General features: G+C 43.9%; 1 protein-coding gene across 2 annotated transcripts in view; it reads left to right on the top strand.

The window, feature by feature from the left end:
• Positions 1-16,129, top strand: part of pik3cb (phosphatidylinositol-4,5-bisphosphate 3-kinase catalytic subunit beta) — a 66,352-nt gene extending 50,223 nt beyond the window's left edge. The window contains exons 12-22 of one of the 2 annotated variants that reach the window (XM_023961333.1): positions 1,404-1,525; positions 1,793-1,936; positions 2,046-2,145; positions 2,578-2,774; positions 2,881-2,990; positions 3,473-3,551; positions 5,447-5,614; positions 5,699-5,822; positions 5,918-6,063; positions 11,925-12,057; positions 14,762-16,129. In XM_023961333.1, coding sequence (XP_023817101.1) covers positions 1,404-1,525; positions 1,793-1,936; positions 2,046-2,145; positions 2,578-2,774; positions 2,881-2,990; positions 3,473-3,551; positions 5,447-5,614; positions 5,699-5,822; positions 5,918-6,063; positions 11,925-12,057; positions 14,762-14,899 — 1,461 coding nt within the window. In that variant the 3' untranslated portion in view covers positions 14,900-16,129. The remainder of the gene's footprint in view (positions 1-1,403; positions 1,526-1,792; positions 1,937-2,045; positions 2,146-2,577; positions 2,775-2,880; positions 2,991-3,472; positions 3,552-5,446; positions 5,615-5,698; positions 5,823-5,917; positions 6,064-11,924; positions 12,058-14,761) is intronic. The other variant, XM_011483050.3, reaches the window with a different exon arrangement.
• The last annotated feature ends 3,510 nt before the right edge of the window (positions 16,130-19,639 follow it).

Here is a 19,639-nt window from a genome sequence, read left to right as displayed (position 1 = left end):
CGTCCCGGTGTGAACGGACCTTTACCCTCGCTACTATAATCACCCCTCTACCCCCCCCCCCCCCCCCTTATCTGTCATCTCTCTCTCTTCTTTCCTCCTTACAAATATAATTAATGTGAATAAAGTTTAGCTGAAATAACAAAAGGGGTTTATTTAAATATACATCTGGTGTATCAGAAGATTCATAACCCCTGTTGTAAAAGTAAAATATGTCCAACACAAAAGGCTTTCAGCTCCCATCTGTTTGTTTAGCTGTTAGACAGGACAAGCTAAAAAAAAAAAGAAACACCAAGCTTACGTGCACACATTCAAGAACGCATATGTAACCCAGCAGGGAGGGGCTTCTTCTTCTTTTTCTACTGTTAAGTGGCGCATGTCCACCATCCCCAGTTGGAAAGGCTTAATATGAAATGTGGAAGTGGTGCAAATTTTGCGAATTGAGCACAAAGCGATTCTGTTCATTGCTAGCGTCTTTTCAATGGCAAATATGGATTAGCTTCATGTCAGGAGGGGGGGCTTGGTTAACCTTTGTTTGAAAAATAAAATGCAGACGTTGTCAGGATGGTTGTTGAAGACAGAGGCTGTGTCCGAATTCCCACCCTAACTACTAAAAAACTAGATAGTGCTGGACTTTCTGCTGCCCTGGATTTTAAAAGCAATTCGGATACGGCGGATATGACGTCATCGATTTCACAAAGCTAAAATAGAATAAATATGAGGGTTTAGCGACGATTATTTATTAACTTCTGAAGATGAAAATGTTGATGGTTTATTAAAAAAATACATTTAAATATATTGTTTTTGGTAAAAAAATTGTTCAGACGCAATGCATTGTGGTCTATATTTGCCAATCTAGTGAGCATCGATGCACGCTGGTTTTTCACAGAGACTTGTGGGAAATTTCTAGTGAACTGGATTTTGGAATTGTAGATTCAGACAGCACTTGAAAATGACGAACGCCCTATGTAGGGGTTAGGGAAGGAAGTGTTTCTTTAAAAGATGGAGACGTTGCTTCTGAGTAAAAGAATAAAGTTATGTTTTGCAGTTCTGGACTGATGATAACAACTGAAATACTTCAACCACACCTATCCAGCTTAGCTAGTGTACATTTCAGAGCTCGAGTAAAAAATTACTTTCAATAGAGATGCTTGTAGTCTGCTGCAAGCTTCATGGCAGCAAAAAGATGGAACAGCTGAACAAAGACTTGCAAACTGCAATAAAGAGACTGATTTGAAGCACCTTCAGGGCCACATGAGTACAAATAAGATGTATTAGTATAGCCGTTACCATGGTTTTTACCAGATGAATTTAGGCTGATCCCGTCAACCCCATCCAAGTGTTTAATTACTGAGTGATTGAAGGACGTCAGCCGCCTGAAGTTCTCTGCCTTTTTCTTGTCTCAGCTGCAGGCACTTCTTCAGATCTGGCCCAAGCTGAGTCCCAGAGATGCTCTGGAGCTTCTCGACTTCAACTACCCTGATCAGTATGTCAGAGAATATGCCGTCAGCTGCCTCCGGGATATGAGGTGAAGACATTTGTCTACATTTGCATTGCCAAATACCCACATTTAGTTTTTTACATTACATTATTTTCTTATCTGCTCAAAGTCTGTGCCCGCAGTAAAACTCTGTCAAGCCATTTTTGACAGGAAGCAAGTAGAGCTATTGACTCTTTTCCAGCCGCCAACCTAACTGCCTGCTGTAGATGTCGTTAGGAAGTTATTTCTAGAAAACAGCCTTTTGCAATCGCTGCTCATATGTTGTTCCCTCTATTTCCTTTCTTCCCACAACAGTGATGAGGAACTGTTGCAGTACCTGCTGCAGTTGGTGCAAGTGTTGCGTTATGAGCCCTACTACGACTGCGCCCTCACCCATTTCCTGCTTGAACGCGCCCAAAAGAATCGCAAAATAGGACATTTTCTCTTTTGGCACTTAAGGTGTGTAAGTCTGGAACCATCACCAATCGAGTTGAAAGTTAGGGAAAAAACAAAGCACCAAGTCTGGGGTTTCCCACCCTCATACCCAACTCTTTGCTGCCCCCTAAAGGTCAGAGATCCACATGCCTGCAGTCTCCATCCAGTTTGCCCTCATCCTAGAAGCATATTGTAGAGGCAGCATTCCTCATATTGAGGTTCTAAAGAAACAGGTAAGTCACACGTGTTTCTATAACACATCTGACTGCTTCTTCGTAAGTTTTTGACAGAGAAAGTCTGTTGTAAAAGTTATTAGTTATAAATTATTTGCCTCCTTTCTTTTCATCCAATATCAAAGAAGTTCATTTACAAGTAAATGTATGTAAACGTTCAGAAGCTGATATTTGCTGAGTAAAGGCGTTATCTGTGAGGCAGACGTGGTTTTATGGCTCATCAATGTGACAGCCGTTTGACCCTTCCTGCCCTCTAACATTTGCCCTCTGCCATGCACTCACTCTTCCTGACACTTCCTCAACATTTATCTGACCACTTTCCTGTTTTGAAAGGCATTTGCTTTGTCTGCTTTACGTCCCAGATTCCCTCAAAGGAAAGCGCTTTTTTGTTGAATCACTATGGTTGGGCTTCACGGTCTTTCTTCTTACCAGGTGGAGGCTTTGAGTAAACTAAAGTCCGTCAATGAGCTCATTAAGCTGGGAACAATTAAGAACACTCGTAGCAAAACCAAGGAGGCCATGCTGACCAAGGAAGCCATGATCACATGTCTAAAACAGAGTGGCTACTCGGAGGCTCTGTCGGACCTGCACTCCCCCCTGAACCCCAACGTCCTGCTGTCAGACATCAAGTAAGACGACGCCGTTTCTCTCAGGAGAGTGGCTGCTCTGACAGGAAGCAGATGGGTCCAAGTAGCAGATCAAAGATAACGTCTCCTCTCGTCATCCTCTCTGCAGCGTGGAAAAGTGCCGCTACATGGACTCCAAGATGAAGCCCCTTTGGATTGTTTACAACAACAAGCTGATGAGCAGCGACACTCTGGGAATCATCTTCAAAAACGGAGATGGTAGGAACGGGGAGGAGGGAGGCTTGGGAACTGTCTGTGGGTGAGAAATGGGCAACCCTGTACCTGTACGCAGAAAATATCAAAGTTGTAGACCCTTCTGTGAGCCCGGAAGGTGAAAATATCAGCATGTGTTTTCCCTACGGTCATGCTAAGGGCACAGGTCGTAGTGAACAAGTTTAAGTAGGGGTGAGGGAGGTGAGACGCAGGTGTGTTGTTCAGTTAAGTGTGGCTGTTGGAAAGTAGAGTGTACTTTGTGTGGACGTTCTACATGCACTTACTTATCTCGTGCACATCCTGTGCATGCAGCATTCGCATGCGGTCAGTGATGAAGCAGTACGCACTCCTTACTGACAACTAGAGCTTGGCATAAGGACACTACAACAGCATCATCCATAAGTGCGTGTCCCTTACGGGGCAACCCCCACACAGGTGCATGTTTGGAAGTACAAATATTTACTACTCAGTTTCGTTTCATTTTCTAGATCTGAGACAAGACATGCTGACCTTGCAGATTCTGAGGTTGATGGATCTTCTGTGGAAGGAGGCCAACCTGGACCTCAGGTGAGCTTTTCTGTTCACACGCATGTTTAATAAGGATGGACTTTGTCAGGCGTGTTTGTTCCTGCTCTCAGCGGGGAAGACGGACCTGGTGGGATGGGGTGGCAAAGCAGGAGGCACACTTAATTACCCCATGCTGGCGACAACCCCAGCCTTTTTACACTCCAGTTACCCAAACACACATTCAGTGTCTGTAGCCGAGTATCAGTTAATCAAATCCACACTTTCTTAAGACAAAACCCTCTTTCTCCCTGAAGCCTGACAGAGAGCCACGGTTTTCCTCAGAGTTGAATTTAAGGACAATCTTCAGCATAGTCCCATGTATTCAGAGCAGAGTACAGAGGAATGTGGGAGCATTTTAGTACCTTTCTCATCTGCTCTCATGTTTCACTTCATAAGTTCAGTAGAAGGTTTTCTCCTTAAGTTGGAGTTTGCATCAAGTTAGACAAAGAAGACCCACTGCTGCATTCTGCATTTAACAAATCAAAGTCATCTTACAGTCAAAAATCACCACCTACATGTGTTAATTTTTGAATTTGGGGGAAAATAAACAACCATTTCTAAAACTTTATTTATCAGAATCAAATGTCAACATGTTAGCATGACATATGTTGTTTGGACCGTGCCATTTCTTTACCTCCTTTTTTAGTTTAGTGAAATGTTTTTCTTAGTGAAGCTGACAGATGAAAGCTGTTGTAGATAAATGTAGTTCACTCTCTATTACAGCTCATGGTTGAGGCCTAGAACAGCTCCATATCGCTGCCATATGTCTGCATCATGTTGACTTGTTGCTTGGCGATTAAAAATAAACCGAGATGCTGAAATATTACAGCCACACCTTTTACCCTGGTGGATGCCTGTAGTTGCCTATTACTAAGGATCACCTGTTTAGTGGCTGATACTTCAGTCGGTGTGTTTGCACCTGAGCAGAAGCTGATCCTGCTCAAACAGCCGAGCATTAAAAATGGGTCACCATGGAGCATTTCCCTTAAACGAGTCAACAGCGCCATCTAGCTGTGTCTAAGTGTAGCAGTTTTTAAGAAGAGCCAGTAATTTACAAAAGCCATCCATCCTCACATGAAACCCCAGTGCAGTTTGGGAAACATCCCATTTATGGGAGAGCCATGAAGGTTGTTATGTGACATGCTATGGTAGAACCTTTGTGTTCTGGAACAAGCAGAAGAAAAAACGTAGCTCTGTCTTTGAAACGTGTTCTTCTTTTCTGATGTGACCGACAGAACAATTTATCCAGATTCATCCATGCTTGTATTTTAAAGACAACTGTTAGAACATGTGAAGAATATCTGTTGACATGAAATGCAGATGTACTGTGGACTAAAAACCAAAACTTCTTTAAGGCCTATTTTTATGGAGTCAAATCAGGATCAGCTTCATGTGAGAGAAAAACAAGATTGTATATTTGGAGGAAAATTTGAAGAAAAAAAAACGGTTCTGTTTTTCATTTCTCTCCCTCTTCGCTTCCAGTCCTCCATTTACACTTTCACTTTAGACTTTTGGCTTTCACTACTGACCTGAATGTGATGTGTTGGGGCTTGAGCCCATTGGCCAGCGGGACATGATTGACATTTGGTGATGGATGGTGATGGTTTTTTCTGTTTTTCAAATTACAGTATTGCTTTTCATTCAGCTGATCCTGATTTGCCGCCTTAACATGTTGTCTCACTGCTGAATCCACTTTAATGCGTCATAAATGAAAAAGTTTGAATAGTAATCTAAACAGTTAAACCGTCTGCCCCAGATACATTTGTCCTACAAGGAAAATATTTTCACTGGAAAAGGATTTCTGATTGTTATTATTATGGCTTCCTCATGTTTAATGATGAAATGGACCGAATGATGTATCCCTTAAATCTTGAATCAAAGCTTTTTTCTTACAGAATTGTGCCGTATGGTTGCCTAGCAACAGGCGATCGGGCTGGGTTGATAGAGGTGGTCTCGTCAGCAGACACAATTGCAAACATTCAGCTGACCAGCAGCAATGTCGCAGCAGCTGCAGCATTCAACAAGGACGCCCTGCTTAACTGGCTCAAAGAGAGGAATTCTGGGTAAGATGATCCTCCTTCCTGTTGGTTTGCATTGAGCATCTGCCACGTTTACAATATTCCGTTGTGTCTGTCGTGCCAAAACAGAGATGCTCTGGAGCGAGCCATCGAGGAGTTCACTCTGTCGTGTGCAGGCTACTGTGTAGCCACCTACGTCCTGGGCATCGGAGACCGCCACAGTGACAACATCATGGTCCGCAGCACCGGACAGGTTCAGCAAGTCTTTAAGTACTGGTCGTCTGCTCTCCGGCTAGATGTTCCCCTTCTTGTAAAGCTCACCGCTTGTGCTTCCGTCTTTGCTTTTAGCTCTTCCACATTGACTTTGGTCACATTCTGGGAAATTTCAAGTCCAAGTTTGGAATCAAGAGGGAGCGAGTGCCATTTATCCTCACGCACGACTTCATCCACGTCATTCAGCAGGGCAAGACCGGATACACTGAAAAGTTTGGCAGGTATGTACCACTGTGCTTCAGCATCTTCAGCCTCTGCTAAGTAAAGTGACAGTCTGATAAAGGTGCCGCACTATATAGTTTTATAGTTTTTGTATTTGACTTTATTTCATTTCTGTGGTGTGAGCCGGTAATGGGGCGGAGGTGAAGCGGTTGACCACTGATCGGAGGATGACAGGTTCCAGGACTCACTGGGGCTGCGGACAACCCAAAAACCTGTATCTCCTGTACGGGTGCATGTGGGGGTCACATGTACCCGTACGGGTGCATGTGGGGGTCAGATGTACCCGTACAGGTGCTGCAGTTCCCTTGAGACTCGTGCAGCCACTTTTAGAGATGTCATGAAAATGGAACGTACCATTGTTGTGTGTGTGTGAGATGGGTGTTTCGTGAAGTATTTGTAAGGATATTGTGATGTACAAGTGGTGCTGTGGTACAGTGTCCTAAGGCCACCCTCATTGTTCAGGTGCAACTACTGGCTGCTTCCTGACGTGGTTTGAATGCTGCGTGCCATGCAGGTGATACGTTATTGTAGAACCCACATAGGACGCCCATACAAACTACCCTCTGATTGTCTAATTTCCCTAAATCAGTTTTGACTGCAGCCTTTGAATCATTTCACCTTTTTTCTCTCATCTGTATTGATGCAGTACACCCCCTCGCCACCAGGTGGCAGTAGAGACTGTTGCACTGGAAGACGAACTAGACGCAACAAAGTTTTTCAGATTTCTGTCTCCTGGATGGTGTCATCCCAGGATTCAGTTCTGCAGAGCCACTTGACTTTAGAGACTCTTCTAGAAGATGTTTTCCTGCTCCTCTGAGTAGCCTATTTAGTTCCACCTGCTGATGAGGGATTCCGGTTATTTGTGCGCTGACTGCTTCAGAGGCAGAAAGGACAGGACCAGATGTCACGTGAACAGGTGCACAGGCTAAGGATCCAGTACTTACCAGAACAGTCTGATGCTATCCTGTTACTTGGTGGGTTTAAAGGTTTAGTGTGGTTTAGCGGTTGTGGCACTCATGGGTGGGTCTTGTTTTTGTGTGGCAGGTGAGAATTGTTGGACAAATGCATCAAAACAGGATCGCACATGTGAGACTGAGATGATCCTTGACTCCTCTTTCAAACCCTCTCAGTCTAGAATGTGACTTTGTCTTCTAAGGAGGGACCACTGTCCGTTAGGTGCAGGTGAGCTGATTCGCTGATGTTGTTGTGGCTCCTCTGGGCTGTGCCATGCTTTTGTTGGGGATTGTTAGGGTTCCCCAATGTGCAGTGCAGTACAAATATCAGTTGTTGAACAGCAACATTACATAAGGGACAACATTGAGATGACAAAGGAATCTGTTTCTGTGCAGCATCAGCAGCCACAAGTACAAGCCAAACTAAATGACTGTTTTATTTCAAAAGACAAACATTCTGCCAACTTTTTGTTTGAACAAGCCAAGTGTGTAAATTCCAAAAAGATGTGTGAGGTGCTCTTGATGTAAAAGAACAAACAAAACATTATGATTTTTTTTGTTACATTTTGAATTCATGTATAAGACCTAAATATAATTCCATCTCCCTAATATAGACAGAAAGTTTCTGCAGAATGTTGCTCTGTGCCGTCATCCATCTGCCGTGACGGGTCGAGGTCGGGGAGCAGACTGAACACAAAAACACTGAAGCATCTGTCTTAAGAAACATGAAGCCGATTTGTAAATGCTGCTATGACTTGGTCCTTGATTGGGGGGGCAAGCAGATGGAGAAAAAAATCATTCCAAAATATGTCAAGTTTTTTTTGTGTAGTTCTTGGCCAACAACCCAAAAACAAAAAGTCTAACCTGACAAAAAACCTCAAAGAGAAGTCCACCTCACTTCATATTTTTGGTAGCATTGGCGTTGGAAAAGGAACTAGAATCCATCACTTCCTGTCCATGACGGAGTTTCTTAATTCTTTGGTGATCCACTGTCCAGGCATCCGGTAACAGATGCAGTAAAGCAACCCAAAGCATCCTCTGACCTTTTTGACACTTAGATCTGTGATCCTTTCCTTGAAGGCCTCTTTTTTCTGTGCTGTTGTCTCATCTGTCCATCAGTTCTACAAGAACGCTTGTGGTTTTCTCACATAAATCTCCAAGTCTTCTTTCTTATCCCTTTGTGTCAACAGTAGCGTCCTCCTGGGTTTCCTACCACAGCCTCCCTTTGCATTTAGATGAGTGGTTCATTCAGAAAGTGTGAGCAGACACTGTTGCATCTGTTAGCACATCCACTGGAATTAGTTTGGAAGCTGATTCGGGTTCCTTATGCACTCTGCTGGGCCGCTTCGGTGCTGTGGGCTGTAAATCTCAGAACGCTTTGCCACAGTGGACCCATTACGACCGTTGGTGTTAGCAGGCCTGAGATTCTCCTTGTTTTTCTACAAACTTTTGTATCAAATCCTCAAATGCAGATTACCTGGACCTGTTAAAGAAATGAAATGAATGGAGGATGAAGAGGCGTGAACCGTTTAACGCAAAGTCCAGTAAATTCTGATAATGGACACCTTAAAGGGCATTATCATACTAATATTAAATATTATTTTTAACATTTAAATTTGCCCTGTATCAAGCCTTGGGGTGAGCAAGACAGTAACACCACCAACAAACGGCATAAATCAAACACAACATCCCCGTTGAGATGGAGACACAGTCATGTCCATCATAGAGACATTTGACGGACAGAGGCCTTTTCTACTGTTTCATAATAATCCTGTCTGTCCACCAAGTTTCTGTTGTTTCGTAACCAACTGGTGTTTAGGCCGGTGGATGAATATTATGGCACAATCGGGAAATGTGACCAGAACTTCTTCTATAGGAGTCCACTATCACTGTTCAATGGACACCCTGCAACCAATCGAGTATCAACCCAGACTGTGGCAGAAAAAGCAACCGTTTCTTCCCATTTGACAAAAGTCCAGTTCATATTGGAGTTGTGTGTATTTTTGTCAACTTCAGCGTTTTTTTCTGTTTTTTTGTTCCAGTACAAACAAAACAATGAACACGCAAAAACAAAACATTTACAACCAGAAGAAATTGAGCATGAGAAGTTCAGAATTTCCTGATAGAATTGTTAAGGTGTTGTTGTTATTTGATTCATTCCTGTGCATAGAACACATGTTTTGTAGTGCGACTGTAATGTTGTTGTTTTTGTCTGCAGTGTGGCATGCAACGGTTTTGTAAAGTACCACAGCCAGAGCATCGAGTGCCAGTTGTGCGTTTGCAATCAGCAGGACAGTCATTTAGTGACAGTGGAATTACCCGTGTGACACTTTCAGCCTCATGGCCTCATTGCATGAGCTGCAGCACAGGAGAGTAAACAACTGTCAGGTTTGCACGGCTCATGTCATCCAGGATAACGTCTCTAGTGCGTTTGTTGTGGTTTTGCCTGTGACGTTCAGCTGTTGTATGGAGTTGAAACACTGAAATAACTGGCTGGTTTCTTAGTGCTGGATACTTTTTGTAGTGGATAAAATTGCTTTCCAATCAAAGATATTAGCAGAAGAGCTGGTGTTGACCAAGTGCGGTCACTGGCTAGCAGTGCTTGTTAAATCAAGTCCCTTAAAGCAGTAAGGGGTTTTCTGTTAAAGACCCACTCCAAGGAAAATGCTCTTTTCAACATGTAGCATTTTCTCATGTTTGAGGACATTTATAAAGAGTTTCAGATGAAAATGGTTTCTGAGTATTTCTTTATTCAAATCAAGATGAATCAGGAGCAGATGAGAAATGCCATTTGAAAAAGCTCTGTTTTATGACGCAGAAAGGAAATGGGCGTGGCCACAGTCTCTCTGCTCCGCCCCTTTCTGTCAGACCAACAGATCCATGAAGGTCTTTATTTTCCTGGTCTGAGCTGGAATCTGGATCAGAACTGGATGGACGGACGGATGGATCTGATGTTGATCACCATTTTTGTTGCAGCGCTCATGTCAGCTTGGGGGTGTGAGGGGCTGTAAGCTAGCGGGAGAGAGTGTAAACAAAGGGATGATGGGACATGAGTGGAGGCTTACCATCACCCCAACGACCCCGCCCACAACTCAGAGGTGAATTTCTGATAACCTCCTGCTGCACAAACGTTCTCGAAAACAATAGAGGTTTTTGGATTTAGTCTAAAAGCGACGTCATCAAATTTAAAGACCACTGTTAACACTTTTCCAGTAGATCAAAGCTGATGAGAGCGGGACTTTAAACGTGCTCCTGTTTCACAGCTCGTGGTCTGTACCAGGGCGTGGGTGCCACAAACGCTAGTGAAAGCAGAAATGCTCCAAACGGCGGTTTGACCTTCCACAAAAAAGACAAATTAACCACAATGAAAGATGGGAAAAGCAGTTCTGTGCTGTTTGAGGAATGAAGCAAAAATCTAAGATTATTTGCTGCTGGTTCTTGACAACAGGTTTCCAACAGTTAGATGTTGTTAGTGGTGTCAGATGTGTATGGAAGCCTGCATTCATGAAGACATTTCTGCTTATCTCAAACGTCCTCCTTGCTGTTGTTGTAGCCTCTGGTTCACTAGAGCAATAACGAGCCCCGGGGGTCCAGAGTGTGTCCGTGGTGGGTGGGTTTCAGGAGCCACTGTCACGCTGCCGCTTTGTCTCCTGCACCTGTGTTTGGCCTCACTGTGCTGGAAAGCCTCTGGATTGGTGGCAGAAGTGGAGAGGACGAGGACCGAGGCTGTTCACTGAACAGAAATGCTGCAGGGGTTCAGATTGACTGGATGGATGCTGGTGTTTAATGTCACTGTTGCTGTCGGCTCATCCTCAGTGTCTTTGGAGACCTAGATTATAGAGTGTTGCTCATGACGACCAGTGCAGGCGATGCAGCTCTGCTTCTGTTCAGTGGGTAAGAAGCTTCGCTACAGTGAAGAATTACACCAAAGTGAAGCATTTACACCTACACGCCATGAAGAATGTGAGGCGTGTGAAGAGCGTGACGTCAACCACAGAAGAGGCTTTACTTCCTGCTCCGACCAAAGGAAGTTAATTCAATCGCCAATTTTCTGCGACACAGACATCGCCATGGTGGAGCCAGACGACGTCAGCCAGCAGTGATTGGTCCAAGTTGGCCTGACTCGTTGTTTTTATTGGAAATCCCTCTCGCCTATCAGGAGTGAGCTTGTAGGAAGGCCACACCCCTGTCACTTGACGCCGGGTTACACAAAATCTGTCAATCAAATGTTTCAAATGTTTGACATGAGACCACGAACTTTTACTGAGGCATCTGATTGGTCCATTCATAACGAATAACTTGTGCTACAGGAGAAACGTTATCAAGAAGATGTAAGAAAATGCATCAGAGCAATAACGCTTATTGTGAGGGGGGAGGGGTCACTCAGTCCAGTTCTCATATACAGTCAATGGCTTTGTTCTCAAACCCGCTCACATCCAAACAGATATGATCAGAAAAACAAGTTTAATGACGTGTCAACCGTTAAATCATCTACTTCAGAGATGTTTCCTGTAATGTGAAGCTGCGTGTATCTAGAAGGTTGATCTCCAACTGAAAGTGTTTTCTCACATTGAGGGTAACTGATTGGTCGTAGTCTCACAGAAACAAGAAGTAAAAAAGAAACTTCCAACCAGACTCCTGAACCGCACTGACTTCCTTTGCTTTCTGCAGATAAAGTTCATGTTGATGAGCCTCCACATCAACAGAAATGAAACAACGACGGATACTCTGCATTAACCAATCTAATGCTTCTTTAGGTTTAGCTTGACAGATACATCCAGGTCACATTATGCACGCCGACGCTGATGAGGACTTTTCAAAATGAAAGCTGAGGAAGAGTGGGTTTACTCCAAGTGGTTTATGACGACTCTAAGGCGCACCCTTCTCCACTCTTTTGCTTCTTCTAGTTTCCGGCAATACTGTGAAGAGGCTTATCTGGTCCTGAGGAAGAATGGCAACCTCTTCATCACACTGTTTGCCCTCATGCTGACTGCTGGCTTACCTGAACTCACCTCAGTCAAAGACATCCAATACCTAAAGGTTTGTTACAAGTTTAGCCAAGAGAAAAACTCTGTTTTCTTTATCACTGTCATTCGTTAGTTTGAGCTTTTCTTCTAGTGCAAATTTTCTCCCTTTCATCTGCTGTTTTATAATCTCAGGATGCTTCCATTATTCAACACAAACTCGAAAAAGTAGCACAGAAAAGTCTGACCTAGAAACAAATGCATGTTTCTATTTGCAGACAGTAGAAGTCGTTGGCAGAGCATCATCTTTATTGATCTTTATTTCATTGTCAGTATAGGGTTGTCATTTGTCTGTATTTTTCATGCAAGTGTCCCTTGTCTGCTTGTTTTAAATGAAATGCCTAATCAATGTCTAGTGTTTAAAGAAATGGAAACCTAAAAGGAATCCTTGCAAACAGAACTGCTCTGTGTTTCTGCCTCCACAGGTGATGCAGAGTTCAGCCTTTGTCGGCTTTTACCATTTCTGACAAAGATGCAGGTCTTTCCTGCTCCCCACAGTGCTGAGCCTCATGTTAGGCCTGCTCTTCACCACAGGAGTGACGCTCCTAACGCTGCACAAACCAAAATGTTTTTGGTTGGGTTCTGTAACTTTACCCAGAACTGTAGTCATAAGAACACGGCGTTGAGTCTCAAGCTTTTGTTTGGGAGTGACACTTTTTTTTGAACTAGTGCACCAGCAGTTGTGGTTTTGCTGGCTGTGCGCTGGATTGACGTCATTGTTTCTCTATACTCCAGGAAAACACCCTGTTTCCATAGAAGCAGCTCAGCCAAAAGGCTGGTCTAGAGCACACGACCTGTCTGAGCCTGAGCGCTGTTTACTTCAGCCTCAGAGAGTCTGAGGCTCCCAGCAGCAGCAGAGCAGCCCTTCATCGCTGCAGTACAGTGTTCCCTCGCTTATCGCGGGGTGATGCTCTAAAAATAACCCGCCGTACGGGAAATCCACAACCTACAACTTTAGACGTTTGAAACACTTCCACGTAAAACTTTACTCAGACAGACATGAACATTTTCACTCGCTTTTCTTTCTTGTTTAAACTCCCAAAGTTCAACCCTTCACAGAAAAAATTTTCAGTATTTTATAATAAAATGAAATGATAGATTGATACAGTTTGGGCAAACTGACCGCGTTCTGTACAGGAGACACGACACAGAGGAGGTTGACAGGAGTCAGACTCCGCCTGCCATTGTAGCTTCTCATTGGCTCCATGCACCTGAACCAGGTGGGGCCGGCTTTGGGAAAAACCAGCCGGACACCAGACGTTGAGGCCCTGGAGGCTGACATCTCTGCTCCGCAGCCAATCAGGATGCAGAACACAGTGGGCTGTTAAAATGAGAAATAAAAATCGTACTAAAGAAACTCCCAGAGATCGGGAAGGGTGATCAGTAATACGGCGAGGGACCCTTTGCAGCAGTTTCTCCCATTTATTTATAAGAACAGGGATCCGAAAAGTTCTTGTTCATCCGAGTAAATGTTTATGTTTGGAGGAAACCATCAAGTTTAAACCTTGAAATCCTGCAGACATCCATTCAAATGAAGCGTGAAGTACGCCGCTCCATCACTGTTCGGCTCTCACAGATTTGGCATGCTTTTTTTGGTTTGCTTTTTCTGCGTCCTGATTGGCTGGCGACCTTGTCACCCCGGCTCCTCTGTGCCTCTACAGAGTATTCTCAGTTTGCCACATTGACGATCAGATCTTTGTTTTCATTCCTGGGCTTCTCTTCTATGGAGGTTTGAGAGTTTAAACATAGAAACGAGTTAAAATGTTCATTATCTGTCAGAGAAATTGTAGAAAATTAGAAGTTTTACAGCCTAAAACATCTAGAATCCTACTTTACAGATTTCATCAGTTATTCGTTTAGACCAGAGGTTCTCAAAGTGCAGCCTGGGGGCCGATGGCGACCCGCGGGAAGATTTTTTGTGGCCCTCAATAAAAGAGATCCAGATCATGTTCCTTTGAGGAAAAGGTTGTGTTGGTGAGGAGAAAAGGCGTTTTCTAGCTAGGTGGTCAAATGCTTGCTGTGTCGTACCTCATGGATAAAGTCCTGTGTCTGATTTACAAGCAGGTAAATGCATCGCTTAAAGAAATCAATATAAATCATCAATATGATACAAATCATAAATCTATGACAAATTTACCGGTGAGGAGCGCAGCAATAAGCTCCATCAACTACAACCAGGCTGTGCTGCACAGCAGATAATGTTCACTAAAATGTCTAAATCCAGTGAAGCTGTGACTGAAGCTAGTAGCTACGTTGTAGCTTTGGAAACGCTCCAGCAAAGCAAGCCCTTCAGTGACGGGGAGTTTGTAAAAGAATGGATGCTGAAAGGAGCTGACATTGTTTGTCCAGAGCAAAAGATACAAATAGAGACGAGTAGAAGATCTGAGCAGCAACCTCTGGACAAACATCTGGAGGGCCTGGTTAACTGGACAAATGACACTTGGTCATTAAAGTTGGTAAAAACTACTTTTTCTCCTTATCCATCCACTTTTTCACCAAAACTGGCCCCCAGTCTAATGTCGAGTTCTTAATTTGTCCCTCAGGTACAAAAACTGTGAGAACTCCTTTAGACCATAACCCGCCATAGACAAGGGAATGCCGTATTTCCATTTCCTGTTGCACTGGTGCTAACGATGACTGGATGAGCAGACATACCATCTCTTGGAGTAGACGCTGACTTGTGGCCCCTTCTAACCCTCTTTGCCCCCCCCTCCCTCCAGGACTCACTGGCCTTGGGGAAGTCTGATGAAGAGGCCCTCAAGCAGTTCCGCCAAAAGTTTGATGAAGCCTTGAGGGAGAGCTGGACGACCAAGGTGAACTGGATGGCCCACAACGTCGCCAAGGACAACCGCTCCTAGGAGCCCAAAGGAGCCGTGAATGCGGGCTCCCAAGAGACACTTTGAGGGAATATGTGGAAATCCCAGGATCTGCCGAGAAGACGGGGTAATGGATGCCCTGCACAAAGAAGGGAATGGAGCTGTAGTTTGGAATTGATTTTGCTGTTCAATGCAGATTGTCCTTGCCGCCCGCTTTGTTGCAGTCTGGCTGCTGTTGAGCGTCCAGGCCAACAGGCCTCTCTGTGGAGGCGCTGCTTGTGCTGGCTTTGCACGTTTGGTCAGCCACAACAGCCGCTAAAGAAGGGAACTGAGGCCCTGCGCCTTCACCAAGCACACAGAGCGGGCTATCGCAACACTTCACTAAAGCAAGCCTGAGATCCACCGGTTGGTCCATGCTTGGCTGTTCTGAGCGATACGGTCCACTGATGGGACAGTCATGAGACTTTGTGCACAGCTACACCCTCTCCCTCTGTCCTCATGTGAACCTCCAAAATGTCACAAGGTGGCACCATTTCTGAGGTTTGTTTATTGTTGTTTTTGTTTGCAATGACAGAATTGATCATGTGACAGAGACTGCTTGGGGGGGACCAATGAGAGAAGACGCCCTGAGCCTTTGGGTCCACCGTTTGGATCAAAGTTCACGTGGACCTGTTGAACACTGGAATGTTTTCATGCAGTAACTTATAAAGTCTTTTAATAATCTAAAGGTTTTTTTTTAATATCATTTTTTAAGACTCTGAAATCCAAAGCGTCGTTGTCACTACCCGTTCTCTCTTCAGCTTCTCCAAACGGCCCTTTGGAAGAACTCACTGCAGCCAAGCCGTTTAAGCTTTTAGGAGCAAATGTTCAATCCAGATCTCCTTTTCAGATTGTGTGTAAACCATCTGTTTCCAAACTGAATGTGTGTGTATGTCCTGGATATTCAGAGGACCTGTTTTATATCAGCAGATGTGGGCGGGGCCTGCGGGCAGTATCTCTTTATCTGTGGCAAAAGTGTACACGAGATGCGAAGCTGCTTCCTCCAGCGCTGTGCCGGCGTCCTGCATCTGTGTTTGATTCTGTGCAATACCCCACTATCTGATCCATCGTCACGATGGTCCTGGAGCGGCTTTTCGGGGGGAGGATTCTCTCACCGGCAGCCCTTTCCAACCCCCAGACACTGGATTTAGTCAAACGGAAAGGCTTTTGTTGTTTTGCTGGCTTTATTGTTTTCATAGGAGTTTTATTAAAGTTATTTTCGTGTCTGTGCCGTTCATCTGCTGGTTCTTGAGGTGGGATGTTCCCGAAGATGAGTCTGTCGATTGGAAGTGGCGTTTGTGGAGCTTCAGAGCACAAACGACGCTAAACGCCATATTTCAAAAAATGTCAGGGATATTTAAGGGAAATGTTGAAAATGATTATGGCAGGGGTCGGGAACCTATGGCTCGCGAGCCATATATGGCTCTTTTGATGGTCACAGGTGGCTCGCAGAGAAATCTTTAATTATACTTTTTTTTTTTCATTAGACCAGACCTTGTCTGGCGCGATGCGATGCCAGAGGCGCACAGTAGTAGCGGTGCTTGGAGAACAAAATCTGCGCCAGCGCTATCAGTTACTATTATCTATTATTTCACAGAGTTTGTACCAGCCGGAAACCTGTGAATTGACGTGCCTAAAACTGTGCGCTCCCGTCTCTGAGAAAGAGGGCGTAGATGCGGGGATGGGATGTGCGAGGAAGAAAGCAGAGGGTGGGGGTGAGGGGGTTGTGGGGACTGGCAGCAGGTGAATCGCGCAGGGATTGTAATAACGTAAAACCCGCTACCCGTCACTCACTGCAGCGTGTGAGTGTGTGTTTGGCTCCCCGTCTGCATGTGAGCAGTCTTTGTCACATCTAAAGAACATTCAGACCTAAGATCACGTTTAAAGTCTCAACGCCTGCATGAAGCAGAAACTCACCACGTATCAACCAGACTAGACCATCAGCAGAACCACCACGAAAAATACTCATCATTTATTAGCAACAGCATAACAATGTTATTAAAAAGAATCAATAGACTTATTGTACTTTAAAAATGTTGACTTGGACTGGGTGGCTGGGTCGCGTTAAAAGTTCTGGAGTTCATTAAACGCATCAAGCAGAGATCTGATTGGCCCTCAGTTCTGTCACTCAGCCTGTTGTTAGGTAATTTGGACCAATGGGGTTCAGCTATGGGCCGAATAAGGGAAATGGGAGGGCTGGAGCGGGAGCAGGGGAATATAAAGTTGGGAGAAGCGCTTTCATCTCGCTGGAGAGATTAAGGAGTTGCTGAATTAATCGTACGGCGTTTGTTGTGGTCTGCAGTAACCAGAATAGAGAACCCTAAAAGAGGTTAAGTCTCCGTGCCTCAGTGTGGGAAAGAGACACAACATTATTGTATGGCTATTTTGAAATTACATTTCAAAATATGTGGCGTTTATGGCTCTCTTGGCCAAAAAGGTTCCCGACCCCTGGATTATGGGATGACTCCTGGACCTACAGCTTGGTGACAAACTGTGAAATTTGGCGATTTTCCCTCAATATGCAGAGAATTTCATACACGCCACCAGCTTACGTCTACAACCACAACCCAAGTTTAGTTGACCTTTGACATCGGGAAAAGGTCGCCATCTTCAAATTTCTCCCCAAAAAAGCCCTTTAGTACCATCTACAAAGTCCTCCTTAAAGTTGTCCCAGAGATTACGATGTAGAGCGTCCCAACGTCCCGACCATCATTGGAAAGCTGCTGTGGAAAAAATGCTGGAATTCCAATTAGGATTGGAAGGTGGTTTTGAACGGCGTTCGCTTGCCGAGCGTGGCGTTTCCCTGTGGCTAATGATGAATTGATAACATACGATATTAACACAGGAATGTGGGCGTGGTTAACCAAAACCTCTGTTACCAAGGAAATCCAAAAGTCTATGTTTGCCAGTTCTTCTAAAAATCACGTAGACCTACCTGGTCATCATCCCCAGGTGACCAAAAAATGGTTAGAGACTTCCCGATCTTACCATTTCAAAGTCTGTACGTCTACAGACACTTTGACTTTAGGGTATTATTAGGTTTGCAATCTGCTCAAAAACCTAAACTTTCAGCTGAGTGGGACGGATGTTTAGTGCAACGTAGGTCCTAAAGACCAAATCACAGTAGAAGAATGTCCTTGAAGCAGAGTTGAAGTGGAAACAGTTCAAAACATTAGATGATGCACTGAGGTGACTGCTCATCAGCCATGTTAACCTTCTCACCAACACATGCTCCTAAACGGCTCACATGGTGAATAGAAAGCATCAAGTGAATGTATAGAAATGTAAACTGGCCTGTAAAAGGATTTTTGCCCATCTGCATGGTATTGGTTGTTTTCTGTGGCTCCTACATGAACCAACGCTGCAGTCATTTGGATTTCACTGCAGAATGAAGTTCTTATTTTACACAGTCTGTGCTCAGCATGTCAGGTTCTTTAATTCAACTACAGATGGAGACTTTTCTACTGCTGACAGTCCCGTTTTACCGTGAAGACGTCTATTCAGTGGTTCAGAAAAAAGGGATTATGTGAAGGTTAATTCAATCCTTTATCAATGTTGGAAAGAGCTTCATAAAAAAATTAAAACAGGTTTTTACATTTTAAATGAAGCTTGTTTTTTTTTACCTTTTTTTGCTATTTAACCAAATTTTTTATTTAATTCCTTCAAATTTCATGTTTTAGTTCATCACTTTACTTCTGCACGGCGATAAGTAAAGTGTGTGAGTTATTTTAGAATTACATGTTAATAAATCTGAGATAAACTGTCCAGTGAAGATAGATTTAAAGAAAAAAAAGAGTCTATTCAGACTTTTAAATGCTAATGAGAACAAACGTGTCAGACAGAGGGTCCAACAATGCAGACTGGTGTGTAGTCACAAAAACTAGATACTAGATTGGATTGTGTGAGGAAAGTCATGTCGCAGCGTCTTGATGCCATGTTTCCAACAGAGCTTTGTGTATCTGTAGTTCTTGTTTACCACAAGCAGCAGGAAAACCTAAAGTAGATTATACTCTGTTGTTAAAAAAGACCTTTTGACACGACTACATTTTTTAACTGATCCACATTTGACACAATAAAAGATACAATAAATACTTGGAATGAACTAAGTGGTCATGTCCAGGTAACAAAAATGGAAAAAGGAGAACTGCCCAGAAAGTCCTGTGTGTGAGAAGCAGCAGGAGACTGGAGAGGAAATGGCTTCAGATGTGTGGTTTGGAGGAGATCTGGCTCAGCGGGGAGGAGGATCTCACCAACAGCTGTTTGAACAGCCGGCTCTCCTGAAATGACGTTGGAAGAAACATGCCAGGCCGTCTTCTGCATCATTCTCCCCCTGGAATGTGCAGCGTTTCCAAATGCATTGGAGGAGTTCCATACTGTTCACTGAAATCATGAATGAATGATTTCTGAAGATAATCATCAATCAGAACTGGATTTTGTTACTTGAAAAGAATGAATGGGATCAGAACCCGATTACAAAAACTGTAAAACTATCAAATAAATGAACTGGGATTATATAAACTCACTTCTTCCTGCTCCTTCTCAAGCAATAAATCAAGCTCTACATCTAAGGGTTTTTGTCTTTTCTATTTATTTTCCTTTTTTAGAATTAATGCGTTTCATTTCTGTAATGAGTTTGATCAATCTGTGTACATTCTTTGCTTTGACTACAATGCTTCAACTCAATCAATCAATCAATGATACCAAACCAGGAGGATTCCTTATCTCCATGACGCCCATTGATGC

This window comes from Oryzias latipes, chromosome 13, assembly GCF_002234675.1.
Source record: "Oryzias latipes chromosome 13, ASM223467v1".
NCBI classification, from domain to species: domain Eukaryota; kingdom Metazoa; phylum Chordata; class Actinopteri; order Beloniformes; family Adrianichthyidae; genus Oryzias; species Oryzias latipes.
The sequence above is the reverse complement of the archived record's forward strand: the minus strand, read 5'-3'. Positions and strand labels throughout refer to the sequence as shown.